Source organism: Bombus pyrosoma, linkage group LG12, assembly GCF_014825855.1.
Source record: "Bombus pyrosoma isolate SC7728 linkage group LG12, ASM1482585v1, whole genome shotgun sequence".
In the NCBI taxonomy this organism is placed as follows: Eukaryota; Metazoa; Arthropoda; class Insecta; order Hymenoptera; family Apidae; genus Bombus; species Bombus pyrosoma.
In genome coordinates this window covers 5,184,746-5,212,555 of record NC_057781.1, presented here as the reverse complement: position 1 = coordinate 5,212,555, position 27,810 = coordinate 5,184,746, and the positions used below count along the sequence as shown (strand labels likewise).

Genomic DNA, 27,810 nt, shown 5'->3' with positions numbered 1-27,810 from the left:
TTTACTGTTGAGCATTAATTTTGTCCCGACCACGTTACGCCGAACTTGTGAATGAATACGCCGTATCGTATTTGCGATGACCAGTATTTACGACGACGGAGAAGATTGAATGGGATAGGGAAGATGGTGTGAACGATACAAGCGAGGAGAATCGATGCTTCGATGGCGTGTATTGCGTTCGATATCAGGAATTTGCGTAAACCGTGATCAATCGAGGGGTTAAATGGAATTGTCGTACGCATGAATTTTTTCTAGAAACGAAACTGACAGAGGAAACGATAAGATGCGTATTTATTTAGAGGATTTTGTTATGACTATCGAAACGCATGAATACAGTAGACTTCCTTCTATACATACAGATAATTTTTAAATCGAACGAGTAATAGCTATTTTTATATATCACGAATAAATTCGCAATTTATAATTACTGATCACGTCAAAAACTTGTTCGTCAAATGCAGCAATATTTCAATATAACATTATTATACGTGCACATTGTTATCGATAACGTATCAAATTCACGAAACCATGCGTAATAATAGAATCAGAGAATTTCAATATAATTATTCGCATTGCCCCGTTTCACTGTATAGTATGCATTGTGACTCAGCTTCTCTCCTTGTTACTAGAAATGATTATAGGGGTCGGAGTTAATTACGAATATAATTACATTAGTCGAAATGGTAGTGGATCCTGCTATACAGAGAAAATTCTACTAAAAATATAACAAGTGGTCTATTTGCGAAAGTTGAAATTCAGTTTTAATTAGATTCGTGTCGATGAATAATGATTTAACCACGCCGATTGGTAATAGTACATACCGTGGAATATCTTTGCCTCTGTTTACCATAGCAAACGTTGTTCCAATAAATCAACAATCGCGATAAAACACGAATGAGTACATTTACGAATAACCCACTAAGTGGAACGATATTTTTGCCTGGATATATCCGTAAATAAATATCGTATCAATTGCAGTCTAAGATTGAGAAATGTATCAAACGAATTGCTTTAAAAGTGAAAATGATTCATCGACAACAAAACGATATAGTTTCCTGTTTATCGCTACGAGATGGTGAACAGATATTTTATAAAATCATGCAACACTTCTGCACCCGATCGGAACACGTATTCGAGAGCGTGATATTTATGTGTTAGAAGAGTAGGTATGTGTGCCACTAGCATGCACGTTGGCGAATGATGAATTTGTGTAACGAACATTGTGTGGTTTGGTGAACGTTTCTCGTCGCTGTCAACCAAAGGCAGTTCAAAGCGGAATGCCCATACGGCGAAGAGTAAATTTGATTTGGAACGAAAAAATTAATGGACTGAGAAAAACTGATATTGAAAATATTACGTGCAACGGTCCTTCTGGGATTGAAACTAGTATTAATATCCAACAGTATTGCCAAAAATTATTTCGAGAGATTAAAGCGTGAAAAAGTATTTTTCATTTCATTCAGCCGAGTGAATTCCATTTCATCGATTACACGTGCACAGAGCGTGATGAAAAGTATAAGTTTTAATACGCGCATAATGAAATTAAATGATACTATATGCATTGTATGTAGCGTGCATTCGCAGAAGGGGAATTCGTTGTTGCAATAACTGGAAAAATGAAAATTTGCGCTTCAACGTAGGCGAGCTATATGAAGCAGTATTGCTTCACTTTTTGTATCTATTTCGTTTTGTACAATTTGCACTGTGTTCACCAAAGCTTTTTAGTTATTTTCATAAAGCTTGTATGGAATGAATTCTTCTTACAAAAAATATCATCGTTCCGCTTTTCGTTTGGAAATAGAGATGCAATAGCTTTAATTGATTTTTCCTGGCATTTGATGCACAACAGTGACGTGAAGTTTCACTATGGGTCAGCGCTATTGCTATTGAATCATAGGACAAAGATTTCGTTGAAAAAGCTATTGTACTACAATCGCTTCCATACCTTTTCCAAGTAGTTTACCTAGCAGCAAATTTAATTTTTTGAAAATACGTGCTTTGTTATAAAAGTAAAATCAAACTTTTCACAATCAAAATTTATCAGAAAAACATATTCCAACCATATAACGGGTAAGTTATACAAAGGTTTATAAACAACGACGATCAGACATTCATCGAATTTATCTTGGATACAATATCGGTATCTATCGAGCAAAGGATGCCACATTTTACATAATTTATATTTTAGAAAAATATCATTTTATCCTACAATTGGCAAAAAATCAAAGAATCATCTAATATCTACTCAAACGAAATTACAGCGTCGTTTAAGAACTGCCGTAAAATTAAGATCTATAGGAGAGATTCGCAGGAAGCCTCGTAATGAACGCTTATTCGACGCGCCAACTTCGCAGTTCCTTCTATCCGATTCAAATTTTAGATTTTCATCTGAATAACTCAGGACCAGTGCGACAAATAACTAGCATTAAAGCGTCGGATTTGCAGCGACGCGACGATTCCGCGCATCTGTTTAGCTACTCGTCAACCTTTTACAAGTATTTTCATGTTTCAGCTACGTACAAACTGACACGTCAAAATATTTGATAGCTATCGAGGAATAAATCTTTTATGAATATATTACGTGTATTGCGCGAATCATTTTGCAATTTTATTTGCACTGTAACGAGTTTTCTGTAGTAATTATTCAAATACCTCCGCAAATCACCGTAAAAATTCCAAGCAATCGCTTGATTCTACTCGACTATGTATGCACATAAATTCAGGATCAAATTAAAACCATACGGCCGAAAATAAATGCATGACATTAGTTTTTTAAATCTGCCCCACTAATTCCTCCGTGCTCATGGTTTTTCACGCGTGCATCTTTTTTCTCTTGATGGTTTTAAACATGTTGACGAAGCCTCTCGACGCAACAAGAACACGGATAAGACATCCCACGGGTAGGCAGAGGAAAAAGCATTCGGTTGTTTTTCACGGGTTGCACCATGTGATCTCTTAAACGCAGCTCGTCCCAGCTGACACGGTTTTACCGGAGATGCTTATTTTTATTTAGCATAAAATTAGATAAATTCCCGGCGAGAAAAACCTAAATCCCCTTTTCCTCATTTGTACGGATTGTTCAGAATTTTCATGTGGAGTTTAACGTAATCGCGAAATAAAAGTTTCAGCTTTCAGCGCTCGATGGGAATGATTTTGACAAATAAAATGGAGGGAAAGAAAAAATTGTAAAAATCTGGTGGAACGTTATTTTCTAACGAAAAACTGAAATGTTTCATCGAGAGCAGTTACCCGGTGAACCGAATAACATGGAATATATTTTACGCTACGTGTCCAGATCGCGATTATTATCGGGCCAAACAAGTTTTATTGAAATTGTTGTTTCTCGTAAATTCCAAATAGTATCTTATGTTACGATGAATTTACAAATTTAATCATGGTAAATATATTTGGTTAAATATTTCAGTAATTATTATTAGAATTACGAAAGCTGACAGGAGATGATTTTAATGTAAATAGCCACATCATTCGTTTCGAATGTCCAAAGATCAATGAGTCGACAAATACTACCAAGCGGCTTTTTGATAAACGACCATGACTCTCCCTTCTCCGCGTTAGTAATCGTTATTCCCAAATAGCTTGGAAAATTTCACATTTTCGTTATGAACGCTCAATGTTTAATATTAAAGATATTATCGAACCTATTACGCCAAATAATATCGAGATACATCTTTTTACATTAATGCCTAGATCAGCTATCAGGAAACAGATCTTCTTAGTTGATGTGACGTTAATCGCAAGTAGGCTGGGTTCTTGAAGAAAAGAGGCCTCTTTTCCCTCATTCAATAAATAAATATTATTGCATTTATCATCTTACTTCGATTAATCGATTATCACGCAGGTTGCATGAAACTATCGCAATAATGATATCTTGCACGCTAGATTGAATCAGAATATTACAAATCAAGCGATATCTCGGATTACAGATCAACAATGTGAAATGAAACTTGGTTCGTGGAATACATTAGAAGTTCGGCAAACTGTGGAGTCAACTGATTCTATAACCGAAATCTTAGCAGACTCGCAGGCGAGAGGATGGTGTATTCGATGCGTTCAACCGAGCCAGGGGATATCTTGCCAAAATTTATCCGTGGAGGTACGAGTTCTCCAGCTGGTGGCGGGGGAGCAACAGTTGTCGTGCTGTAGGAAACTTTGGATCCGGATTTCAGTATCGTTTACAAAGCAGCCACGTCTGTGCTCGACGAACGAAGACGATCTTCGGGTGAAGTTCGAAGTATAATCGACCAGCGACGTTATACTATCGCCCGATAATGGAACGACGCGACGTGCCGGATCTGATTATGCCAACGACGCGTATTCCGTTATCTTGGAAGCACGCGATTTTCTCTCACGTTAGTTCGACGCGTACCTCTATATGATGCTCATTGAACCGATAACATTGTTCGTGTAGTATATTCAAGGTGAACCTGTTGTTGGAGAGAATTAACACATTCGAGATGTACAACGAGATGCCAGTTATGCATTGTGCAAGAAATTAATATCACTTGATGCTCTGAATGTTATTCGAAAGATAATATTATTCGAAGGTGAGGCAGCAGAAAATGACGTGAAAAATTTAACAATAAGTGATAATATTTTCTCGAAGAAATACTGTTTCACAGTATCCATTTCACAATGCCACTGGATCTTGCACAAGTTATGACATCAACGTTGCGAAATGCATCGACATTCAGCAATATAATACCATTGAAAAACAACAAACCGAGAATCAGATACGATTTACCAAGTGAAATCGGTTGTCACAAGGGAATTAATCAAAGTTTTGCGTGTACAAAGCCGATTGGTTTACAATGGGTGCAAGTTATAGCGCGCGATGTCATGCTCAGAATTCAATCGGATGAAAGAACAGGAAACAAAGGGAAGATAAAAAAATAGCAAGACAATAAAGAATTGCAACATTTGAAATTTTGTATATAAAATCGTTTGGTTTCTTCAGCGACGCATGAATATTTTTCGCAATTCTCAGAAATTTCAAGTTATCGAAATAATACACAATCCTGTTCAAGCCTTAAGATTGCGAGTCTACAAATTTTTCTTCTCCTACTTTACATATAATTTTATTTTAATAAGGAGCCAACGAACCAAAGAAAAAGTCACCAGTTGTATATATATATATATATATATATATATATATATATATATATATATATACACGCATAAAGGAGCAATTATTATTCCGTCTGCGAACGATAAAATACACGAGAAAAGATTCCATAGCCAGGAAAATGGCTGGTTCAGCGGTCTCTTCTGGGCGAGAAAGGAGAAGACAAAAAAGAAGTGTATTTTCGTACAAGTCGAGAAAACGTTTTTCCCAACGACGAAAGAACGTGAGATGTACATACCGGTTACCGGGAGGTGGAAAGCTATAAACTCGATAAAGTACAGAACGCTGACGCAATCTTCGCGCAGGAAACTCGTGTTTCCCTATTCTCAAAAGAGGAACACTCTCGAGAGTATTAGCTCAATCGTATTCTGTCGTCGAAGGATTTCAATTACGTAGCCACATGCGCGTCGATTATAAAATTCACACGAAGGTAGTGAGAGATAAGTACGAAACGATGAAACGCGAAGCTTGCTCGGATTCGGCAAATTCTTCCCAAGGTTCGTTATAGTTACTTTAAGCGCATACATCTTTCATAGTTCCACGTATCCGAATTTCGTTTCTCCGTTCACTTACCTTTGAATGCCCGATAGTAACGACGAAACTGTTCGATAAAACATTGTGGTAATGCATCTACGAGAAGTTGGAAGAACATAAATCCTACATACATACCTTCAACGAAAAGGAAATATCCTTCGGGATTTTTCGTCAAAACACGGAGCGCCTTTATCGTCATTTCTGCCAGCGACGGGTCACCACTTCCATTCGTGTTTCGGTCAACGTCGAAGTCCATATGGGAATAGGAAAATAGCCCTGAAATGATGGAAAGCATGAAACAGAGTGAGTGACCGAATTTCTAGGGGGACAGCTTCTATCAGTTCGTTTCTCTCTGTGATCGAGCGTCCTTATATTATAATTGCAGAACAATTAAGAGGTATTTACAATGGAGATTGTAGAAATCTAAGAAACGTGTCCAAAATGTAAGAGAAACATTTCAATTTATCGTCGGTTAACAACGTTGCTTATTATACAACATCGAAGGCAATCAACAGCTCTGATCGATAGACCAAGTGTAATCTCAAATTCAAACGTTACGCCCATCATAATTAGGGCAGACTAACTAAGGGCTAACTGTATTGAAGGATTAACGCAATCGTGCAAGATCGATGATTACCAGAAGGCATAATATATAATCCATATTATTCATACTGTATTATTCTTCAGCGAACTACATTATTCTTTCATATTTTGCGTACATGTACATTCATAACTTAATCGTACAGGTTTTTATTGTACAATTTTTCCCGTTTCTCGTTGCATACGAATAACGTAAAACACGATAATATTCAAAGAAAAATGAAACGAGTTGATCAAGAATTTTCCTCAACTTGTTTCGTATTATAAATTGATTAATAACAAAAGGTGAGGATTATAATATAAGCAAATATTTTTGTGCGATGGCGTATACTTGCATCACGTACATCATCGCGAATGTCACGAGTTCCGTTTAAATTCATCGCTAATAAATTCCTCTTTCCTCCCCTATACGTATGTATAAATGTAGAAACGTGTTTCTGTTCGTTACCTAGCAGATGGTTCACTTTCCGTGGATCGACGTTCTCGAATTGCTCCTTGTTAGCAACGTATTTCGCGGCTGCGTTCCGCAACCGATGGTTCCTCGACCACTCCTCGATCAGATTTCTTCCGTCCAATCGCCTGCCTTCCTTATCCGGCTCTTCCGGATCCTGGATCACTTTCGGCACGAAATGACGCCTACCTCCGCCGAGCACCACCTACGATCGATCGTGATTTCATTGCCGCGTATTTTATCGAGAGACGGATGAAACCGGATTTCGAAGTAATAAACTCGAACATTTGTCAAGCGTTCGAATGGCTGGGTTCGCGGATAACTCGGTTCCACGGAATTAACCTTCGACTTTACGAAAAGTACAGTCGAAGATATCAATTGAACGACTTGATCTACGGAACGGTGATTCTTCTCCGAGTCCTGAGAATGATTTCCCACGATTGAATTTCTTTATGGAAAATCACTCATGCAAATTCTTATGTTTCTAAGTATTTCATATACAATTTTTCAGTTTGTATAATATCAAATCGATTATTTAATTTGATTCGAATCATTTCTATTTTTTTTTTTTTTTTTTTTTTTTTTTTTTTTTTTTTTTTTTTTTTTTTGTTTTTTAAGTAATTGGATTTTGCTGCTATCTGGAGTTTGATTCCTATCTTGTACGATGCGTTTCATTCGTTTTTTGGTTATAGCATTGAATGCGAAGACCGGTTATTTTCATTATGAACTTTATAAAAATCCTGTAATTAATCATAGTTTTAAAAGGGTGGGGAGCAAAGGATTTTTAATATCATGTACGTTAAATTAATTATTACTTCACATACGTACGCGTATTAAAGTAAAAGCGAAGGCTTGGACTTATTTAGAATTATCGTCGCTTATCCTTGTAACATACTGAATTTTGTTCCAACAATCGGATTTAGATTTAAATTCAGCAAGTTTATCGTTCGTGACAAAATTTCGTTCCGCGCTTTTCATTTTCGGACCTTCTATTTTCGAATGTTCTTCTGACGCACGTGTTTGTGTTCCATCAGAGAACGCGATCCCAAAAGCAATTTTGTAGAATTTCAAAGTCAACCGAAGAGAAATGTTCTTTCGTTCATCCGTGAGATTTTCCATTTCGGTGATTGCAGCTTCTGTTTTTTTTCCAGACAACTCGAAACAGAAAGTCGCATATAAAAAGGATTACGAGTACCCGACCTACGTTACACGTTTTTATGTTTCAACATTATCAATTGAAAAACGCGTACAATACGTTTCGAAATATTTTTTCAAAACGTTGCTTTACTTTGGAACGGATTGTTTACTATATTTTTCATATTAATGACACACATTTGATGCATAGCAATCGAATGAGGATTATATTTTTCTCTTTTTTAAATGAATGGTCCTCTTATGTTTCATTCGAAATGAGATATTTTTTCATTTCAGCGCAATTTTTCTTTCCTTCGCTATTTAAAAGAGTTGCAGTACTCTAATTTACCATAATCCATGCTAATGTTCGTCTACATGTTTTCAAGCCGAGAAAAATAAAAAAAAATTCGAGTCCACATAAAAGTGAACGAGCTATGTTAACACATGGAATATATTAAATTCAAATGCAACTAAAACAAAATTTTCTCTTGTATAAATATACGTACGTATCGCTGATAGTCCGATGAATAATAACTTCCAATCTTTTATAACAAATTTTAAAACGATCATTATCCATACGATTTTATTATTTCAAGGAATGGAAGGCTAAAGCCATCAAGCACGTCCGAATTTCCTTCCCTGAGGCAAGTAATTAAAAAACATGTATGCTAATGAGCTTGAAACATACGAGGCACAAAATTCAGCGTAGCGTACCATTAGGAAACGCAAGTATGCCGGGATGTTGACGTAATAAAGTATTGAATTTTCAGAAGCCGTCGAATTTGCATGAAAATGACACAAAAGATTTTTACATTCCTTCATCAATAATAACTCGTCAATAATAATCAACTATAGATTCTGCGGATGTTTATACATTTGTGAAAAATTTAAATACGCGCAAATATGTTGGACATACATAATATGCAAAAATATACGAAACATCCGAAATAAAATACTCGTAAATATTTCGAATGTAAAACTAATTTATTGGATTTATTTAAATTCGTTTAATAAAAACGCCAAACGTTAACCTATATAAAACTAACTGAACGTTAAAATAAACGTTAACGCTAATTATTTTACCTACTGTACAAATTTCGCGATTATAAAGGATTATAAAAGATTCGAGGAGCCAGGCGATTAATAAGTTAATATGCAAGGGAAAGTAGAAATAAAATTTGTTTGCATACTTCGCACGACCAAGGATTTTACGAAATACATTTCACTCTGTTCTCTGCTATCCGATCGAAGAATCCAGAAACGCGAATTCGCCGGGGAAGTCATCCCTGCGGACCTTTAATTCCTCTTCTATCTATCCGGCGAACTCTCTCGAGAACTCCGACTAAGCAGACTTTAACGAGCAGGAAGTTTTGCATACAAGTTCCGCATAAAAGCGGTGGCCGATCCCTCGAACGAACCTTTTTTCCCCGGTTACGCCGCTGCGGAAACGTCATTCGGGCTCCTCCTGGACCGATTGACCTGCCGAAATTTCCAACTTCCGCTGATTGAACCAGCGCGATCCGCGACCTTCTGCGAGAGTATCGCGACGAGACTCGTTCGTTACATCGATCGTTGCAACGCCGTGAACTTTTCACTATTCGATCAAAATTTCCAGCACTGGATGAAACGAGAAGCTGCTAGAATTAACCGAATACAGTGGCACACCTTTCGAACTAAAATACGTTTATCGTTCTTTAATTATTCTGCGCGTTACGTGCTGTTTTATTTTACGAAATATATTTTCATAATTCAACGGAATCATGTTAGAAGCTGCGCCGCTCGTATAGGTACGTTGTTGTACTTGCTAAATAAAATAGTCTTATTGTATTTTGACTGCTCATCGAGTTAAGTTATGTTCTCCTCTTCTAATCACATTTTCAGTTTCTACGTCAAGTTTCTAACAAAGGAGTAACTCGCACGTGATAATCTCATTCCCGGTATTGCTCGTGCAAGTGTACATGAATTCGAAGATATGCAAAATTTGAGGGAATTCAATTTTCAAAGGGAATTCAAAGTTATCGCACAACACGCAAATTGTTGCTGTTTAAAAGTTATCTTTGCGTTGCAGTTAATTTTAATTCTGCAAATAATTAGGCAGATAATATTCTGAAAAATCCGTTAGAAATCTTCGTCGAACCTCTGATTCTTATTTGAAAAGAATTAGAGTCACGAATGAAACGCAGCGTTAACTTCTGGAAAATGTTTGCTTCTCGAAATCAAACGACGCGAGTTTGTACATTATGGTTCGAGCGGTGGGAAAACTTGTCACTGTGGCCGAGTTATTCTGCTGCCCAGAAATCAGTTTCTGGATTGGCTAGGTGCACTTGTGCGATTCGATAAGTTTTACCCTTTTTTTCCACAGGGATGTTACATCGGAAGGACGCGTCGTGTAAAGCGTCGTCGATAAATCGCGGGATGGAAAGTCCGCGTTGTCGGTTTCGAAATCTCTTTTCCCGCAACAATAGCCGCTTTAATCTGGGATTTTTAGCGTTTCTTCCCTCTGTCGAATATTTCGAAGCGCAGAGTAGTTCGTGCACCGGCGGGCGAATACAGGAAATTGTTTACCGACATATATTTCCAGCCGGCGCATTCTAAACCGATATAATGCGAGATATTAAAAATTTTCAGGTTACTGATTCGCGTGCCGCGCCTGCTCTCAATAAGGATAATCAGGATTTTTGTCCGTAAAATGGAGCCCCCATATTTCGACAGCGAGCATTACGTTAATGAATTAATTCCCTTCAATTCCGCATCCATGTGCAAAAAATTTACAAAAAATCAAATTAAAAATATCGTGTTAATATCAGAGAATATAGGAAAGTAAAATTCGTTCCATTATTTCGATGATTTAAATGTTCGAATTGTGTTAGTATGTTATAACGAGCATGTAATTTGCAAGTTTAATTAAGAGAAACGTTTAATCTGATTACATTTTTATCGATATAGAGAGACTTTTACTTGACGGAAATTTGTTAAATACCATGTTCGGTACGTACACGAGTGCTTCGAATAATTCACCGCGTACATTTAAATACCTACCTCGTGAAACTTTCAATTTCGCACTGTTTACTGTTCGTTAATTATTAAATTACGATTAAATGGTAATCGAAGTTAAACGAGTTCGACAACCGATCAAGATACGGCGTATCCGAACATTTAAGTATCTTCTCAATTTTTTATGATATCAGAAATATTTAGATAATTTGAGTGGTTTCGAAAAAGTAATCACGAAAACGCTAAAAATCATGCAGCGCTCTTCGAAACAAATCGAAATCTTTCCAAAAGTACTCCGAGTTTAATCCTTATCGGTAAAAAGATCCCGGAGCGCCGTGCAAGTTGGGAACGATTACACGTCACGCTCGTCCCATCATCCCTACCTAGACTCTTTCTATAAAAGAAGGGAGAGAGAGAGAGAAAATAAGAGAGAGAGAGAGAGAAAGCGCACGATAGAAATTTCCAGAGAAGCGCTTCTTCGAATCCGAACTGATTCGATCTGTCGAATCACGTCGAATCACGATAGCAAGATGGATTCCACGCGACCAGCGGTTCCATCGGGAAATCTTCGCACGTATTCGACCACAAACTACGACAGAGACCATAGAAGAAGAAATGTCGAATCCGGATGAATCAACGAACCAAGCCCGTAGAAACTTTCCAGGTTTAAGTCTCAAATATATAATTTCGTACATTGATGTTACGACCGGGTTCGTCCTCGAGCAGCTGACGCGCGATGTCCTTGCAAGAGGTCCGTGCAGCAGGTGGCACCTTGCCATCGTCCTCCCAGTAACGGCTGGCTGCGTGAGCGTAAAGGGCTGCTGGTGTAGCGTGTGTCACCCTCGTGGTCGTAACCAGTCCCGTCGATTTACCTAGAAGCATAGAAAACACCGTTAAAGAGAAATCTTGCCATGTGTTACTGGTTTCGTGCAAATCGTCACCACCGAATTGTATCGCCACGCTACGGCTCGTTTGCAAAATGCCGCGGTCGACTGAATGGCTACACACGCTCTCGTCCGTTCCGCTGTGGCAAATTCCTGACGAGAGCTAATGAGAAACAATTAACGCTCGTAATATTGCACCTTGTGACGTGAAAGCAAGTTTCCATAGGGTGAAGCGGATAGTTCTCGTTGACGTAAGTGTATTTGCATGGGATCGGGTTTAACAGGGATCGAATAAGTTTGACGCAACAAAGATTGCTTGTACGAGGAAGTTTGTGTAACGTGGGATTCGCGGCTTTCAAGGCTTCTTTAAGTATTACGTTCTAATAATTTATGGTGTTGTATATTCAGGCGCTTTTGTATGTCTTTGCGAGAAGAAGAATTTGGTGTGAATGTCTGGTACAGGTAGTCGAGTTCCCGAGTGCTACAGGTACTTGGCAATTAGCAACACTTGCCGTAAACGTTCGCTATTCCCATTTCCACGATACGCAAGCACTAAAAGAATTCATTGGACAAGCTTCCTCTAGTAATTAGAATTTCCCTTTGTTACGGGGAAGAAAAATATAGGCAAGGTAACGATTCGATTAGGGAATAGGGAAGAAACAACTAGCAAAAGACATTGGGGCCGACGACTTTTTCGTCGATTCAGGAAAATGTGGTTGCAAATGAATTCCAACGATTCGTCACTGCAGTAGCATTGTCGTGAGCTGCTCTGAATCGTATTTTAATTAAGCGGATATTCGCAGGATCTTCTTAGCGAACTCAACGAAAGTCTCTGGCATTTGCTTCCATCTCGTGCCCCTACGTACCTATAGGATGGGTTAACGGATTAAGTTGGCACGCGGAGATCTATGTTTCTCGCGGGATTAGCAATTACGTTAAGTGGGCTGACGTTGGAACGGATCGAATGTTAATTTGGCTCGAGTACGTCGATACACGGCCCTTCGTCAAAGCTTCGCTCTTGATCCTTTGATCTTGGCATCTGTGTCTTCAATTATGATTTAGCATAATGAATGGAACGATTACTTCTGGAAGCCGATAGTTGCAGTATCCATAGTAAACGAAGAAAAGTTTTCAGACAGCATATCCGATTTAATCTCGGTCGATCGACCGAGTAAAATTTTCCAAAGTCTATGCAAATTGTCGGTGGTTCCTCGATAATTTCTCGTGCAAGAATGTTCGCTCGAGAGAAACCACCAAGTTCCTCCGCAATCTTGGCCTGATTCATTTTTAAAGGCTTCCCGTTTCGCACTAAACGGAGAAATATTCTTTTTTTTCGAGGCCGCGTTCCTTGTTCAAAGAAAATCGAGAGAAGGAAGTTTAAACGCGTGGTAGGATATTAAGTTCGGAGATTGTTTGTGACCGGCGAACGCTGGCAACTTAATTTGTTCGACCCGGACGGTACTTTCGGTTCTTGTTTTTCGTCCTATTTTTTTCCCCCTTGTAATTTGAACTTTCCCAAAACGCTACATTCGTTTCTTTCGCCTAAGCAATTTCCGCTTGCCTCTCATTCCATTACCGTGAACTGGCGTGACGTTGGCCAAGCCAGTGGAAAAATGTACGAAACCAGAGGAATTCTGAAGGTATCCTCGTATTTTGAGGCTGACCCGTTCTTAATCGTTCAAGTCGCCGTACAACAATTATCAGGAAATGAAACGTGGAGCGGGGATCGTTTAAAAGGAACGTTTTGTCTGCTTATCTCTTGCAATTAATGGCACGGCGGCGCTACTCGAAAGAAACTGTTAAAACCGTACACCTTTCCCAGCTCTTGCTGTAATTAACGCCGTTGGTAATGAACGTTTTTACCTCGCCAACATTTCCTACTAAATCACCCAAAAATGAAAATATCGAACAAGGCTCGTTTCAAAATAACAAATTCTCTGTATTTCTTCAACGAATTTCGATCGTGCATTCGTTCTCAAAAATTACGAATTCAAGAAAATATCACGAATCGCGATTGTATACAGAAATTTCCCAAGGAGAAAATAGAATTTCCTAAATTATTATTATTAATTAAATTATTTCCTTAATCCCCTGAAAGCATATATGTAATTCTATCTCAGCAACTGTCCTCACTTTCATTGTTATGTTCTCTTTATCTCTTTGGGATCTACAATCCCAAAGGGAAAGATACGATTGAACGGAGGAAAAAAAGCATCCAAGCAGCGATACAAGCGTCATTTCTCCCACGTCGAACGTGTTGCTGCTGGAAAAGGAGGAGGCGGTATCAAATGCAGAGCGCTTTCGAGGCGGATATCAGCGACGCGATGGCGATAAGATAAAGCGTAATTTACATATAAACACTGGCAGAGGAACGTTTGTATGCAAATTAAAATAAAGCAACGATGAGATTCCTTCAGGTGGAAATTCCTGTGTACGAGTGGGATACACTGTCGAATATAGCTTTCACTTTCCTCCTAAAGCAAATCTTGCATTTCACGCTAGGCCGGTTGGTAAGAAACAATTTCACAATACGAAAGCGTTTTCGAATATTTGAAATAATAGGGATTTCAAGGATTTGTTAGGCGGTCGACTAAGAACGAAAGCGGTATAACCAGGGAAACAGCTTTGTCGAACATACTTCGACTACCAGAAATGAGTTGCCTCTCTCTGTATTTCGCTCCGAAAACATATCTTGAATTTTCTGCATTACAACAGATTTCTTGAGAAAGTTGCGTGCTGAAAAATATATCGCAACAAATGCGAGTGAAAATACAACAGAAATAAAATGAAAACATACAGAATATTCGTCGATAAAAGTTTCGCAAACAATATTAACGGAGTCTAGTGCGAATCTATATCAATTTATCTATATCAATATATCAGACTTCTTTCAAGTCGACGTCTCGACATGTTCTCAAGATTGCATATTAAAATATGATGTTAAAACGTGAAGGGAGAGTGGCCGAGATTTTTCGTGACCTATATTTTCCTGATACGCGTAAATAGCACTAGCGGAAAGAAGACGTAGATTTAGCGTCTGTTGCTGACTGGCACGTAGAGTAGGTAGAAAGTGTATGTAGATGTAGAAATCCATAGCTGCAAGAAGGAGAGACGTAATAAAGTATGTGCAATAGTACAAAAGCACGCTTTTCTTCAAGCGACGATATCTCAGAAGGGAAAAGCCGTATTGGCATAAAATAAAAAATATTTTAAAGACGATAATTCTGCCCTTCGTACGATATTAGACTTGTTGAAACAACGATTGTACTTGTGACTTAATGTTGCGCTTGTTGCTAAATTTTAATTTATATAATTTATCAAAATTCATTTAAACGAATAATAGTTTCATGCTTGATGATGTTTTATTATTACAAGTACTCAAAGAAAGAATGTATGTACACGCTTAAATGGTAATTACTCACGATTTTATTTCCTCTGCGTCGATACGTTTTGATTAAAAAATATTGCGGCTCTAAAAAACGAACGACGAATTTCTCGCGGCGATTCCTAGCACAATCTCATTTAGAATCACATGACGTATCGAGACTTTCCATTAAGGCCCCTTTCGTTCGATGTTCTTACCGTTTCACGACCTCTTCTTCAACCTCCCTTTTCTTCGGGACCCATAAAGAACAATTTCACAGATGGAGCGGCACACTTTCACCGCGAAAGATAATGTCGCAAGAAAACCCGTTGGGAAGATGAAAAGCCACGCGAGGGAAGAAGGGAGGGAGAGTCATCTACCGAGACTACTTCGAGAAACCTGAAACGACACGAATAAACCACGAAGAACAGAAACGTCGAGACGTTCGCGATAGACTAAAGTTCGTGGCCGAAGGAAGATCAGAACTCTTTCCAGGTGATAAAATTTGTCACGATATCCTCGAAATCAAATACGTCGCTCGACCGGTGAGGCGTTGTTCGTTCAATGTCGATGTGCGATAATAGAATGAATTATTGAACAGAGAGGACGCAGGAGTTAGCCAGTCGCCATTAGATAAAGTTCATTCGACGATTGGTACTCATCACCGGAAACTCGTCGGATGAATTTGCAAATTTCGGCCTAGGAACCTCCGTTTGAATGCCGTGGAACTTCTGCCGCAAAATTTCACCCCTGTCCGACTGTTCGCGTTACGAATAAAAGTGCCCGCTACTAAAATCGATATTCCATTTAACGAATGCATAATCGATTCAATTAATTTCGCGCTAATTATTTGTCGTGACTTCGGCCCGCTCTTGGATCCGTCAATAAAGCTATTTTCCCTTGCAATTCGCTCTCGCCGCGGTGCCCGAATGCGGGTTAATTAACGAGATATCGATGTCACCGGAAATTCCATTTTTTTGCCAAGCGAGAATCTTGTTGGACGGTATGCGCGATGTTCACGCGTGAAAATTGCCGCCGAAATAGACTTTCGATTCGATGCAATTGGTAAAACGAAGAGTACAATAATTGCGATTGAAAGATAATTCGATTTGATGGTATAGTTTATAGGAAGCATGATATATTCTATCTTAATTCTTTAAGTCCCGATTTACGTTGTCCTGTCTTTTTGGCGCGCGGCTTTTTCTTCGAAGATACATCAAATTCCCATAATTCACCCAAATATAATAGCATGAATAACGAATCACTGAAACTTTGTAAAACACTTAAAACCTCTAAAGTTTCCCATAGTTTGTCGTTCCTTTAGCAAACTTCTCATCAAGTGTCTTTCACTCAAATTCTACGAGCATGCATAATATATCGGTATCAATTCAGAATCAGTGAAAGTGAAACTCGAGTAAAGTTAGACCGGAAAAAGGTAAGGAAGATTGATTGTTAGATTTTCATGAGCGCGGTTTAGGTAACGATATTAAATCAGAGCCATGTTAAGTCAAGGATTCTCGTACATTACCTATCATTCAAAGAAATCAATATTCTTTGATTAATTTCTTAAACCGTTAAATCTATCTATCTCTCATCCTCGACAATTTAAAGATAAAGAATCTCGTAATAATCTCGTTTCCTGGTTCTCGAAGTTCTCGATCGACTCTCCAAACTCTAAATACTACTATTTAGCATAAAAGCTTGGCTGGCTCGTCTTCGTCTGTTTGTATAGTGCCGGCGATATCGCGTATGCGTTAGATCCGATCGAATGTGCAAACAATAATTGTAAATTGACAAATTGCGGCGGTAAAGGGGCCAGAAAGCGAGACCGTGTTGTGCTAGCAAGGCGGGGAAGCGTGTCAACGGCAAACGGCACGCGATTAATCAACGAGGCAATTCATCTTAATGATCGAGCTAAGGCAGCTTGCGCTTTCATGCTCGTAACGTAGGCGCAGTCAGACGTACCAGCTCGGCTATATGCGACGTGTTTATTACTGCTCTCGATGTACATGACCGTGTGCAGCCTTGTTACATGGTACATAAGCCCATTGTTTTCGCGGCGGCTGGTTTAGCCGCGGAGAAACTGCTCCGACGGAGTCAGGATGGTTCACTTGCTAAAACTAGCTTAATCGGTTGTTGTCACTTTACCCCTCTTTCATGAAAGCATCGCGCAGAGGCTACCTGAACCATCGCTATTACCTTGTTTTATAATAAATACCGTTTTCGAGATAGAAGGTTTTTAAAGACAAACTATCCGTTCCTTTACGTACGCCGCTGTACATGGCGCTTTTAAGAAGTAAAACGTTATTTTAGAGAAGGATCAAACCGTCGAAGAGTATAATGGATGGATTAAAAGCTTTTAAACAAAACAATATATAAACGAAAATGGTCGTTGAATGTTTTATGATTTTAAAATAATTTAAACAAACCGCTCCCAAAATACATTCATTATGCAACACCGGGTATTATCGCGTCTGCAGTTAGGATTAACGTACAAATATTTTATCGTGTAATTTATTTGAATTTTTTATAGGGCAAGAGATTTGCTTTGGAGATTTTTATTTGTAAAAAATGTAAACATATATGTATATTCCGTCAAGGTCCCATAAAGGTCGAAAAAGGCATACTCGGTATTGCAAAATATGAAAGAAATAGTTTTTGATGGTTTTATAGTATCATAGTTGTTGGTTGCTCTTTGGCATTCGATATGGGTTATATGTATATATATGAAAATGTATAATTGTGAAGTTGATTTTGAATATTGCGTATTAACGATGTACAGCAGTTGCGTAAATTTATATTAAAGGGAACTATAAATTTATTTCTTGCATTATTACATTACACCTATTGTGTTACATTGTTATACCTATGTTCCGTGTATAGTTGTACGCATATTTTAATACATTAAATTTGCCTAATGTTCTCTATTCGTACAGGTTTCGTGTTATCAGTTATCGCCGTAAAATTATCGTCATTAATGTCATTGCATGAAGTGGTATACTACACAATCGTATGATGTTAACCCAAATCGGATAAGTGATTATTTATACGCATCTGTTAATTACGTTACTCACTCTGAGAGTGTTATTTTATTTGTGAAATTTCATTTAATATTTACGTCCTCTATTTATCTGCTCCTTCAAAATTCATTATTTTAAATTATACGCGATAACTCTGCAGATAATAGCTCGTTAATTATAAAACACCCACCGAGCTATTTTCCGAGACGCTTTAGGTTATTAAAAAACGTGAAATCATTATTCTAGCCACAATACGCGTTCGAGAGTGAACAATTAGGTATGATATTCAATTTTCAGGAGAAGGTCAAAATTATAAAATTTCATATACGCGAGCGAACTTTAAAATACATTTACGTGATTTATCATATTTATGAAACATGACGTATGACACATGGAACATAACGAAATCATAAATATTGAAATTTGCACGCTTCTACGACTCTTGCTTTCGTTTTGTCCTAGTTTTGAAAAATGCTTGAATGCTGCAGGAAAGTTTGAAATTTTATAACTAAGAGTGAATCGATCCACAGAGTACAACAATGTTAAAAACACGTCAGCAGCGCAGTTGCTATTCACCACAGGACTAGTCAAAGGACTATGATGAAACCGAACATGTCCCTATTAGAAATTAAAATCATCGATCAGTTCCAGATCTATTCTTGACATGCGGCAAGTTTTAACGAATCAGCGAGACTTTCGTCATCGAGGCCGAAGATATTTGCTCGGTATAAAATAAAGATATTCTTTGCAATTGTACTATAAAATTACAAATTTAAACAACAATGTCTGACGGAGGGAAATTAGAAAATCATGATTGGATAAAAGAGCTGTTCTATATCGGTGACAATGAGGTTCGATCGTGGCGCAATATGACGATCGCGGTAACATCCCCTAGCACCTCTTAATATTCGTGCATGCGCGCCAGAGAAATTCTGTTAATTGCTCGATACCATTCTAATGAGGCCAGGTTATAACCAGACAATCCAATGGGCATCGTAGCTTACGCCGATACCCGATGATTTCGATAGATATCGCAGTCGAAGGCTGCACTTTGTACCATCGACCTAAAACCGAGCGAATTTTGGCGAAAACGTGGAAATGGGGACTTTGAATTCGTACAAAAGTTCGATTTCGTCCGGCCTCGAAATTAGAACAATCTTCGTCGGTTTGGTTTCATTTAGAAAAATTATATTCTGCCCGCAGAGGCTTTTAATTCATAAGAAATTCGGAAAAATACGATATTCGAATTTTTCGCGTAGACATTCTCGCTATACCTGCGATCAAGCGTCCGTTATTTCATTAATAAATGTGGCTGGTATTTTATTCGCGATTTCAGACTCATGCAACGAATTGTAGAAACATTCCGGGTATTTTTTTTTTCTTTTTTCATTTAAAACAGCCGGTGCTTGTAACGTTCAAATTCGAGCTCGTTTCATTGTTACCTGAACTCTATTCTACGAGCGGTCCGAATTGCACATGGCCAGAATTTATGCTCGAAAATTCGCTTTTCGTCCCGGGGATATTTGGCACAGAATGGCACGTGAAAAAATAACACTCGAATCTTATGATCTCGCTACTGTCGTGATAACGTTGCTCGGATTCATATTAACTGTTTAATTTTATACGTTTAGCGTAGAACCAACGGCAGATTGCATGGGAAAGGCGAAAACTTTGCGATTGTAAAATAACGCAAGAATTTTGCAATCTTATCATAAACGATAATTACAACATCAAAGTGTTTGTAGGTAGTCTTAAGCCTTTAATTCCTATGAATTCCGAACACAACAATTTTTTAAGCTCACAGAAATATAAAAGATTCGAAGCAGGCGGATATTCAGGTACATTCCTGTTCAGGTAAGCGTCCAAACATTTCGTAATTCCTGGCATAGAATCGTCGATCATGCCGCTGGATGCTGACCATTGTTCTTTCGCCTTTTCTCGCTCTGTTTTCGAGCGTAACTCGCTTCGCGGACCATGGCCACATAGAAATAATATCACAAGTTGGCAACGTCTATGGCATTGCTTCATCGACAGCGTAATAACTCAACAGCGCATCTTAACCAAAATTCATCAACCGAATTGCGCCGTTTGATTACGCAACTTCGCCCATGCAAACTAATACTAAGTATGTCAGTATAAATAGCGTTTCTGATCGTGTTCTTGGTTATTCAAGGCTTTCGTTAAACTTGGCTGTGAATTTGTAGATAAACTTATAAACGACTTTTATCGTTTATCGGACATAGTTAATCCATCAATCTCAAACGTGTTTATCAGATAAGAGAATTGTAAGTAGTAACTGAAACAAGTATTAATTGGCATCTGTTGATGTGAATCATATTCGAATTAGATTTAATGATAAGTGTCGTCGTTTGTTTAAGATAAAATATAATTTATTTAAGATAAAAGGATATAAATATTTACTTTTTGCAAAGAAAAATTTAAATAGGAATTATTGTTCACAGCGATTCTCATTTCACGATGAAGTCTGGCATTTTTAAACGAGCAAAGTGCAGGATTTCATAAAACAAGAGAAACAAAAGGAAACATTTCAGAAAACATCAATTGTCAGGGTAAACGATGCTACCAATTAAGTTGCAATTGATCGGAGCGAATGGGATGCGATTGCACATAATCCTTTGCATTAGTTGTTGACGTTCGTGTATTTACTCACCCTGCTCCTGCGCCCAATTGATAAGGGACGGTACACGGGCATCAAAACTGGAATAACAGTTCTCAAAGCGTGCAGAGGAGTCCAGGCCAACAGTCTCGTAATTGGCTTTAACTCCACAGAGTAATGCCGTCGCGCATGCCGACGATTCTCCGACTTGGGCGTCCATGTTATACGTCTGAAAACCAACAGAGATGATAGATCAGTTTTAAATATCCGCTATGTTACGGGAAAGAAAATTATTCTCCGTAAAACACTCGCAACCGGGAAGAACATTCGATTCGGTAACACTCGAACGCGTGCATGTACTTGTAAATGACAATGACACAATTTTTTATTAATGAATCACATACTTTCAGTCGTGTAATTCTACTGATATGAGTCATATTTTAGATCTGCTGTATTCGAAGCAATGAGTCACGCTAACCTCTAGCACGATCAATATAGAAGCGATAAGAAATATATTAGCGATAGTAATACATACGATGACTACAGCATCGACCAAACAATGCTCTCAACATCTCGTGCGATGTTGTATTGATTCTTTATTCGATATCGTAAAAAATAGAGATATTAAATATTAAATAACAAAAGTTAGATATTAAAATATATTAAGGATCCTTAACATCATACGTATAAATATCTGCAACTAGAAATAAAGAAAAGGATGGAGAATTATTCAAAGAAATACAAATAATTTCATATCCATTGGAAGATCCTTCCGAAAAAAAAAGATCGTTGCTAATCCATTTGTGTCTTTTCATCTATCACGATAAAAGGAATGCTGCTCTTATCAAAAGTAAAGCAAACATTTCGCAACTGACGCGGCACGAGCTCTCTATGGGTTGCCTCATAAATTATTTCGGACGTTCGTCGAGCGCATTGTGCGTTATGATAATCGGCCTTTCTTTAGCGACCACGTTGCGGGAAGTTGGGAGGTCAGAGACCACATAATGGAATAGAGAGAACGGAACCTTGGTATACATAAATCTTGATGGTATTATCCGTAGAAGGCCGACCTTGAGTAAAATAGTACTGACATCCGACAGTTTTCTTATTATTCGAAAATTGTAGGAACCAGTCGATCACCGTACGATTTAAGTAATAATACGTCACTGTTATAATGTCCGGATGTCCGGAAAGGTGCGAGTTTCCGGTTCTGATAACGTGATCAAAAGGCTAGAGAAGCGCTAGTAATGTACGGTGTACTTTGATTCCCTCTCTTGCTTTGCGAATCACAAATGATTCCAGTAACAAAGATCGATATCAATAACGAATACGATATCAGTACTTCGATAAGATAAGGAACTACCTATAAAACTGTACGACATCTCTTCCTCATTGGTTTTCTGTAACAGTGATCACGAACGACAACATTATTCAAGGATTTATTACCGAAAATTATAACAATATTCACGATGGAATCATTACGCGAGCGCAACAAATTACTACGTCAAAAGTTTTTTGAAGAAAATGAAAATTTGCACTGCGAAGTGGATAGTTGGATGTCTACAAAACCAAAGTGAGTGCTTTAACGTTTCTTTGAGAGAGATCGGTTTATAGCTAAATGAATATTCTTTGATGACGCGACAATATTGAAGACAAAGCAAAGAACTAGCACCGTAACGGTCGATCTTCAGCGAAAATGATGGATTTTATTTTGTCAGCGGGGAGGTATTCTCGAAATGGCTTCAGAAAATACGAGAAAGCGGTGTATTTTTTCTTCGAGCGGACACGCCAACGGAAACAGTAACATATACCTGTTCAGATATCAAATCTTTGATAAACGTGACTTACGCTAGGCTACGTGTGAAGCGTCAACGGTGCAATAAACGTAGAAACCGCTTCGCGTGATCTAGAACGGTTGTATATTACCAACGTGTATGAAAGTGCAGGGAGCATGGTCAGCACATCATATATATGCATATTTACCGGCTGAGAATTAACATTTCTATACTGAAATTAATTTTACGTGCCAGTTTATGGCTGTATGTCGCGCGAGGTGTCTGCTTATTGCACTCTGAAATATTAAGGAGCACCGTGTTACCGCGCGGCTATGATTTGGAGAAGTTAAACGGAGTATAATTTAGCTCCTCGAGTATTGAGCTAACGAGAGATTTATATATATGTATATGTTTCGAATCTTTCACTAAGAAAGGAAAAACTAGTAACAGTTTGCAACCACATTATTAAACACACAACATAGAGGGGTGAAGCTTATCGGAATTTTTCTTTCCGACAATTTCCCGACTTCGTTTATCATCGAGAATATAGCAAATGATAGGAACAGTTTTAGTAAAACAAAACACTCAGCCTCTTTTCTAAATCGTCGAACTTCATCCTCTTCCGATTTACATGCGTATTTTAAGGAAAATTTGCAGAAAATTCGCCCTGTCCTTCGCGAAAAGAAACATAAAATCTCCGAACCAAATGACCGTCCAGTTACATTAACCAGTTTATCACATTTTCGTATTAATCGTGGAGGAAGAGGAAAAGATTCGAACTCGCTAAAAACAAAATTGACAGTCCCTCATTCCCAGTCGCAATTTCGTAGCCGACGGTCTTCTTCCCTCAATTGGACTGGATCGTTATAATCGTTGCTCGGGGATTTATATTCCCGACGTCGGGACAGAGGGAACAGGGGCTGGAATTAGTGGTCGGTACAAAATGTTTTCGAGTTCAAAGGAAACGCGACGAACTGCTATAATACCGGTAACTCGTTTCTCTTTCCCAATGAACGTTTGTTTGGTAATGGGCGGTAGGTCCGCGCGCATTTATGACTAGTTTGTAAGCACTTTGCAGCGGGCTTTGTCAAGCAAGACCCCGTTATTCGCGTCCGCGTGCACGAATTTGCCCGACTGCGCGCCCATGAAAGCGTGTCTCTACATTCACCTAGGGAAGAGTCTTTCAACTGGCAACCTGCTATCTCCAGCCGTTTAAAAAGCCCTATCCAGCATCGTTGGCTGACGTTTTGTGTCCCTCTTCCGTTCGTTCTTTTGTTTTTCATGTTCCGCCACCTCTCTTTTTCGTCCGCTTTGCTACGTGTTTCGAGCGATGCGCAGGTGGTTTTTACGGTTTTGAAACGATTCAGTTACAATCGACGCGTAAAATCGTCAATGAATTGCATGGGTTTCTATTTCCTTTTTAATGATGTTTACTTAACAGAAGAAAATAATATTTTCATTCCTCTTCGGTTTTGTTCGATGTTATGAAAGAGGTAGAAGGTTTAAACAGCGATGCATAATGTTACGCATTTGTTTGTTCACAAGCTGAGCTTCGAGAGCGATGTTAAGTACCTAAAGGTATAATTCATTTGAGTACGGTGTAACGAATGGACTCTGACGTAATAATGTTTATAGCTAAACGTAAGCAGTACCTTTGCTACGATTGTGTACCAGAGATAGTAAACATGGCATAAGCGATAGAGTGAATGTAAATGCACGTAAATACATAAAACCTAATCCCAATCTGAACTAGTAATATCAACTTGCACATTGTGCCGCGATAACATCGATAAAAATCGAGAACGATATACGGTATATGTATGTGTTAAATATCGAAATTAGATGTTTGTGAATTTTTTATAGTCGGAAAGTGGGTCTCTTAGCACTACACGCGGCAGGGTGATTATAATTTCTAGTAGAAAATTGAAAAAATTCGACAGAATTTCACAACAATGTATTAAACACAGTGTACGCAAGGCGCAGAATATATCTGCATATATAAAAATTACACTATTGTTTCTTCACAGAGAGAAGTCTCTAAATTCTGAAAGCACGTTGGAATTGTTGGTTATGCCTGCTGGAACTTCGTTTCAAGTACGCGCTGTTCTCCCGTAAGAGAATTCAATCCTACACAGACGTTCGCACATAGATGCACGCAATTCAACCAAGTATATAGCCTTTGACGCACGCATTCATAGAGTTCTAAGTTCCAAACACAACAACCATACTTCTCTCTGAGAGTACACTCCTACTACAACACGAATGCGCATTGTAAATGCGATAGTAATTGCCACCTGTTTAGGAACATCGTGTCACCTGCAGTTGTAAAATGCGCCATTTAGTAGTACGACAGTTAAAAAATAGCGATACAATCGCTTTCACCAAAAGTATTCATTGTAGAAATAACGCGGTGCACTCGATCTCGATTCTCTCGTGGGAGTATCGATTGCAGAATTAATTTCAATCGCCTACACGAAATCTTTTATCGTCACTACGTTTATTTTATTTCAAACATAGAAAGAACTGTTCAGCAAAACACGCAAATACCAATTTTTTATTTTCTTCCATCATTGATTAAAGCAATCATTCGGGAAAATCTGTATTTCATCCTGCTCCATTGCTTCTTAAATAGCAAAGTACCATTATCAAACCAGCGTTTTGTCTCTTGAATAATTAAATAATAATCAAGAAGTCGAAAAAGTCTCGCTCGATTCCCCGACAATACCGATCTCTATATCCGATTCGTCGTAGTATCACGGCGTGTTACATGGTGTTCATCGTGTGAAAATGGTGGTAATCGCGCATACTAGCTCCACCGAACACGCGACTGGTTCGATCAGCTTACGTACACACCTTTACAAGCAGGTAGGAGGGCAGCATAGTTGTACGATAAAACGGTCGGACCATTACTTGGAAGTTCTTTAGCCTGGGATTGCGATCTAAGTTAAAATTAAATCGACCGTCGGATGATACGGCAGACTCGTGCACGCTCATGTGCGTTTCTCTGCGAACGTAGATTGCAGACGCTCTCTCCACCAACGAGCAAGATTTTCCGTTCGTAGCGTGCACCTTTCGTACGTGAGCGGAAAGTACGAAACAGCCTAATACACTTTGGAACGAGGGCGAGGCTCTCGCGACAGATTATACGCTTTCGCGCCTTTCCAACAGAGGCAAACCTTTCGAATTCGCGCGCCGGAAGTTGCCAAGGTGCCCAAGAAATACGAGTTCCGATGCTTTCGTTTAGCTCTCTATAAGTATACTCCAACAGCTGTTTCCTAAACGTTCACGGAGAATTCGTGCTTGCACAGTTCTCGATTGGTTGCGTTGGGTTTTGGAAAGTTGGCGCAAGTATAGGTAGAACGTTGGAAGTATTTTGTTGGAGAAATTCAGAGTTGAAAGATTCCAAAGTCCATTGCAGTCGAAATTTCTGTTGGATAAATCATCGTATTGCTATTATCGAGCAAATGTACTAATATGGATGATACTATTAAATACCATTCGGGAAGAAACTTATATCTTATTTAGAGATAAACTACGATACACAAACACCGAGACAATGCTCATTCGTTGGATTCGCGGCCGCATAAACGTCGAAAAGTTTCTTGCAGAATTGTGCTTAGCGTCGACCTTCGCCTCCTAGAGAAGTTATTTGTCGCGCGTCTGTGGACCGTTGTCCTGGCAAACGAGCTAGCCAACTCTCTTCTCCAGGTCCAAAATTTTACGAGCAACATAAAAACCGTCAACGTGCGACGTCGACACCGAAATTGCGGATACGCGCTTCGTTGCGGCGTTTCGGTTTCATTCTTTTTTCTTCTTTTTTCTGTTTTTTTTTTTTTTTTACCGGCTTCCTACCATCGTGCCGTATCGATCGACGAAATTTGGAAACAGAGAAATTTTTCGACGGGCAAAAATATACGCGCGCTAGTTATTGCGAATCCGCGAGCCCGCGTGCGAACATGTACAACGATCGTAAAACAGAATGAGAAGGGTTTCCGAGCTGTGTAATTCGCCGTTTAACAGGTCCTATATTAGACGGACTAGAATTGAGTGGAAAGAACGAATTACGGCATCGAATTTACATTGGAATATGAATCTCCTAATTAAATACCGTTCGCCCGCGTAACGCCGCCGTGTCGACGCCATAATCGAACGAATAAATTGTTTCCACGCGGAATACGAATTGCGTAAACTGCCTCTGGGATATTGAATGTGTATATCCGTTGGGAGGAAGTTTGAAACGGGGTTCGTAGAGAAACAGGATAACTCCCAAACGATATGATTTCGATATGTCGAAGATAAGCTATGGGAGGTTAGTTCGCGATACTATTTTGTCAATTTTTTCATAAAAATTTTGTGCAATTTTCTATGAATATTTCGAACTATGTTCTTCTTGGAGTACATTTGTGTCTACGTATTTGCTCATTCGTTTCGATATTAAGAAAGACAGAAATTCTTTAATTTACATATATCGTTTTTCTTTTTTTTTTTTTGTTAGGGATGAGCCTGTCAGACCGAGTTGCACAATTAATCTGGACCCACATTCGGAAGTATATAACATGAATCACAAACGAAGAGGTATCGCATTAATCTTCAGCCACGTCAACTTCAAGAAACTGGATACACGAGTTGGCGGGGAAAAAGATTCGCAGGAACTGGCGCAAACATTAAAGTACCTTGGCTTTGACGTTCGAGTTTACATCGACTCGGATGTTAAAACGATATTGTCGACGGTGCAAAACGGTAAGCACACATTTTCCAAAGTCTTGAAAGAAGCTTCTTTGAACTGGTTCTTTGCTTGACGCCGTAAGTCACTTTGAAGTGATGAAAAATGAGCGAACGACGTTATAACTGAAATTCCATTTAGATCATTAATTTATCTCGAATCGATATTTGAAAATCATTCACTACGATTTCAATCATTCTATAAATTATTTCCGTTAGAATAACGTCATTACGTGTAAAATCTGACGCGATCCATCCGATAAGACACGAAGATAATTCTTTCTTGAAACGATAAACTTGCAAATTTCCTCTGCTCATTGAAACAACGAACGCGTGACAGAATTGAAAACAAAAATAAAACCGGTCCAGCAATTTGCAATTGGTCCCTCGATGCTGCCGCGTGAAATTGCATGAAAATCATTCGCGAAATTACGATAAATTCCGGCGGATCGTTTCCGCTTTGAAATTTTTTATTCGAAGTAGCAGACTGCGATGCGAACGGCCTGGGTATAACGCGATTTGGGGCGCAAACCACGTTTTATTCGTAGCCGGGGACAGGTTTTAATCATTTT

General features: G+C 38.6%; 2 protein-coding genes across 2 annotated transcripts in view; one reads left to right on the top strand and one right to left on the bottom strand.

Annotated features, from left to right (window-relative positions):
• LOC122573403 (alkaline phosphatase-like) overlaps window positions 1-27,810 on the bottom strand; it is a 234,674-nt gene that overhangs the window by 54,386 nt on the left and 152,478 nt on the right. Inside the window, exons 3-6 of the mRNA XM_043739705.1 lie at window positions 20,796-20,970; window positions 11,550-11,728; window positions 6,726-6,933; window positions 5,813-5,953 (exon numbers count right to left, since the gene is read on the bottom strand). Coding sequence (XP_043595640.1) covers window positions 5,813-5,953; window positions 6,726-6,933; window positions 11,550-11,728; window positions 20,796-20,970 — 703 coding nt within the window. The remainder of the gene's footprint in view (window positions 1-5,812; window positions 5,954-6,725; window positions 6,934-11,549; window positions 11,729-20,795; window positions 20,971-27,810) is intronic.
• The window catches only part of LOC122573404 (caspase-1-like), a 35,360-nt gene continuing 29,703 nt past the window's right edge, over window positions 22,154-27,810 (top strand). The window contains exons 1-2 of the mRNA XM_043739707.1: window positions 22,154-22,314; window positions 27,012-27,256. Coding sequence (XP_043595642.1) covers window positions 22,211-22,314; window positions 27,012-27,256 — 349 coding nt within the window. The 5' untranslated portion in view covers window positions 22,154-22,210. The remainder of the gene's footprint in view (window positions 22,315-27,011; window positions 27,257-27,810) is intronic.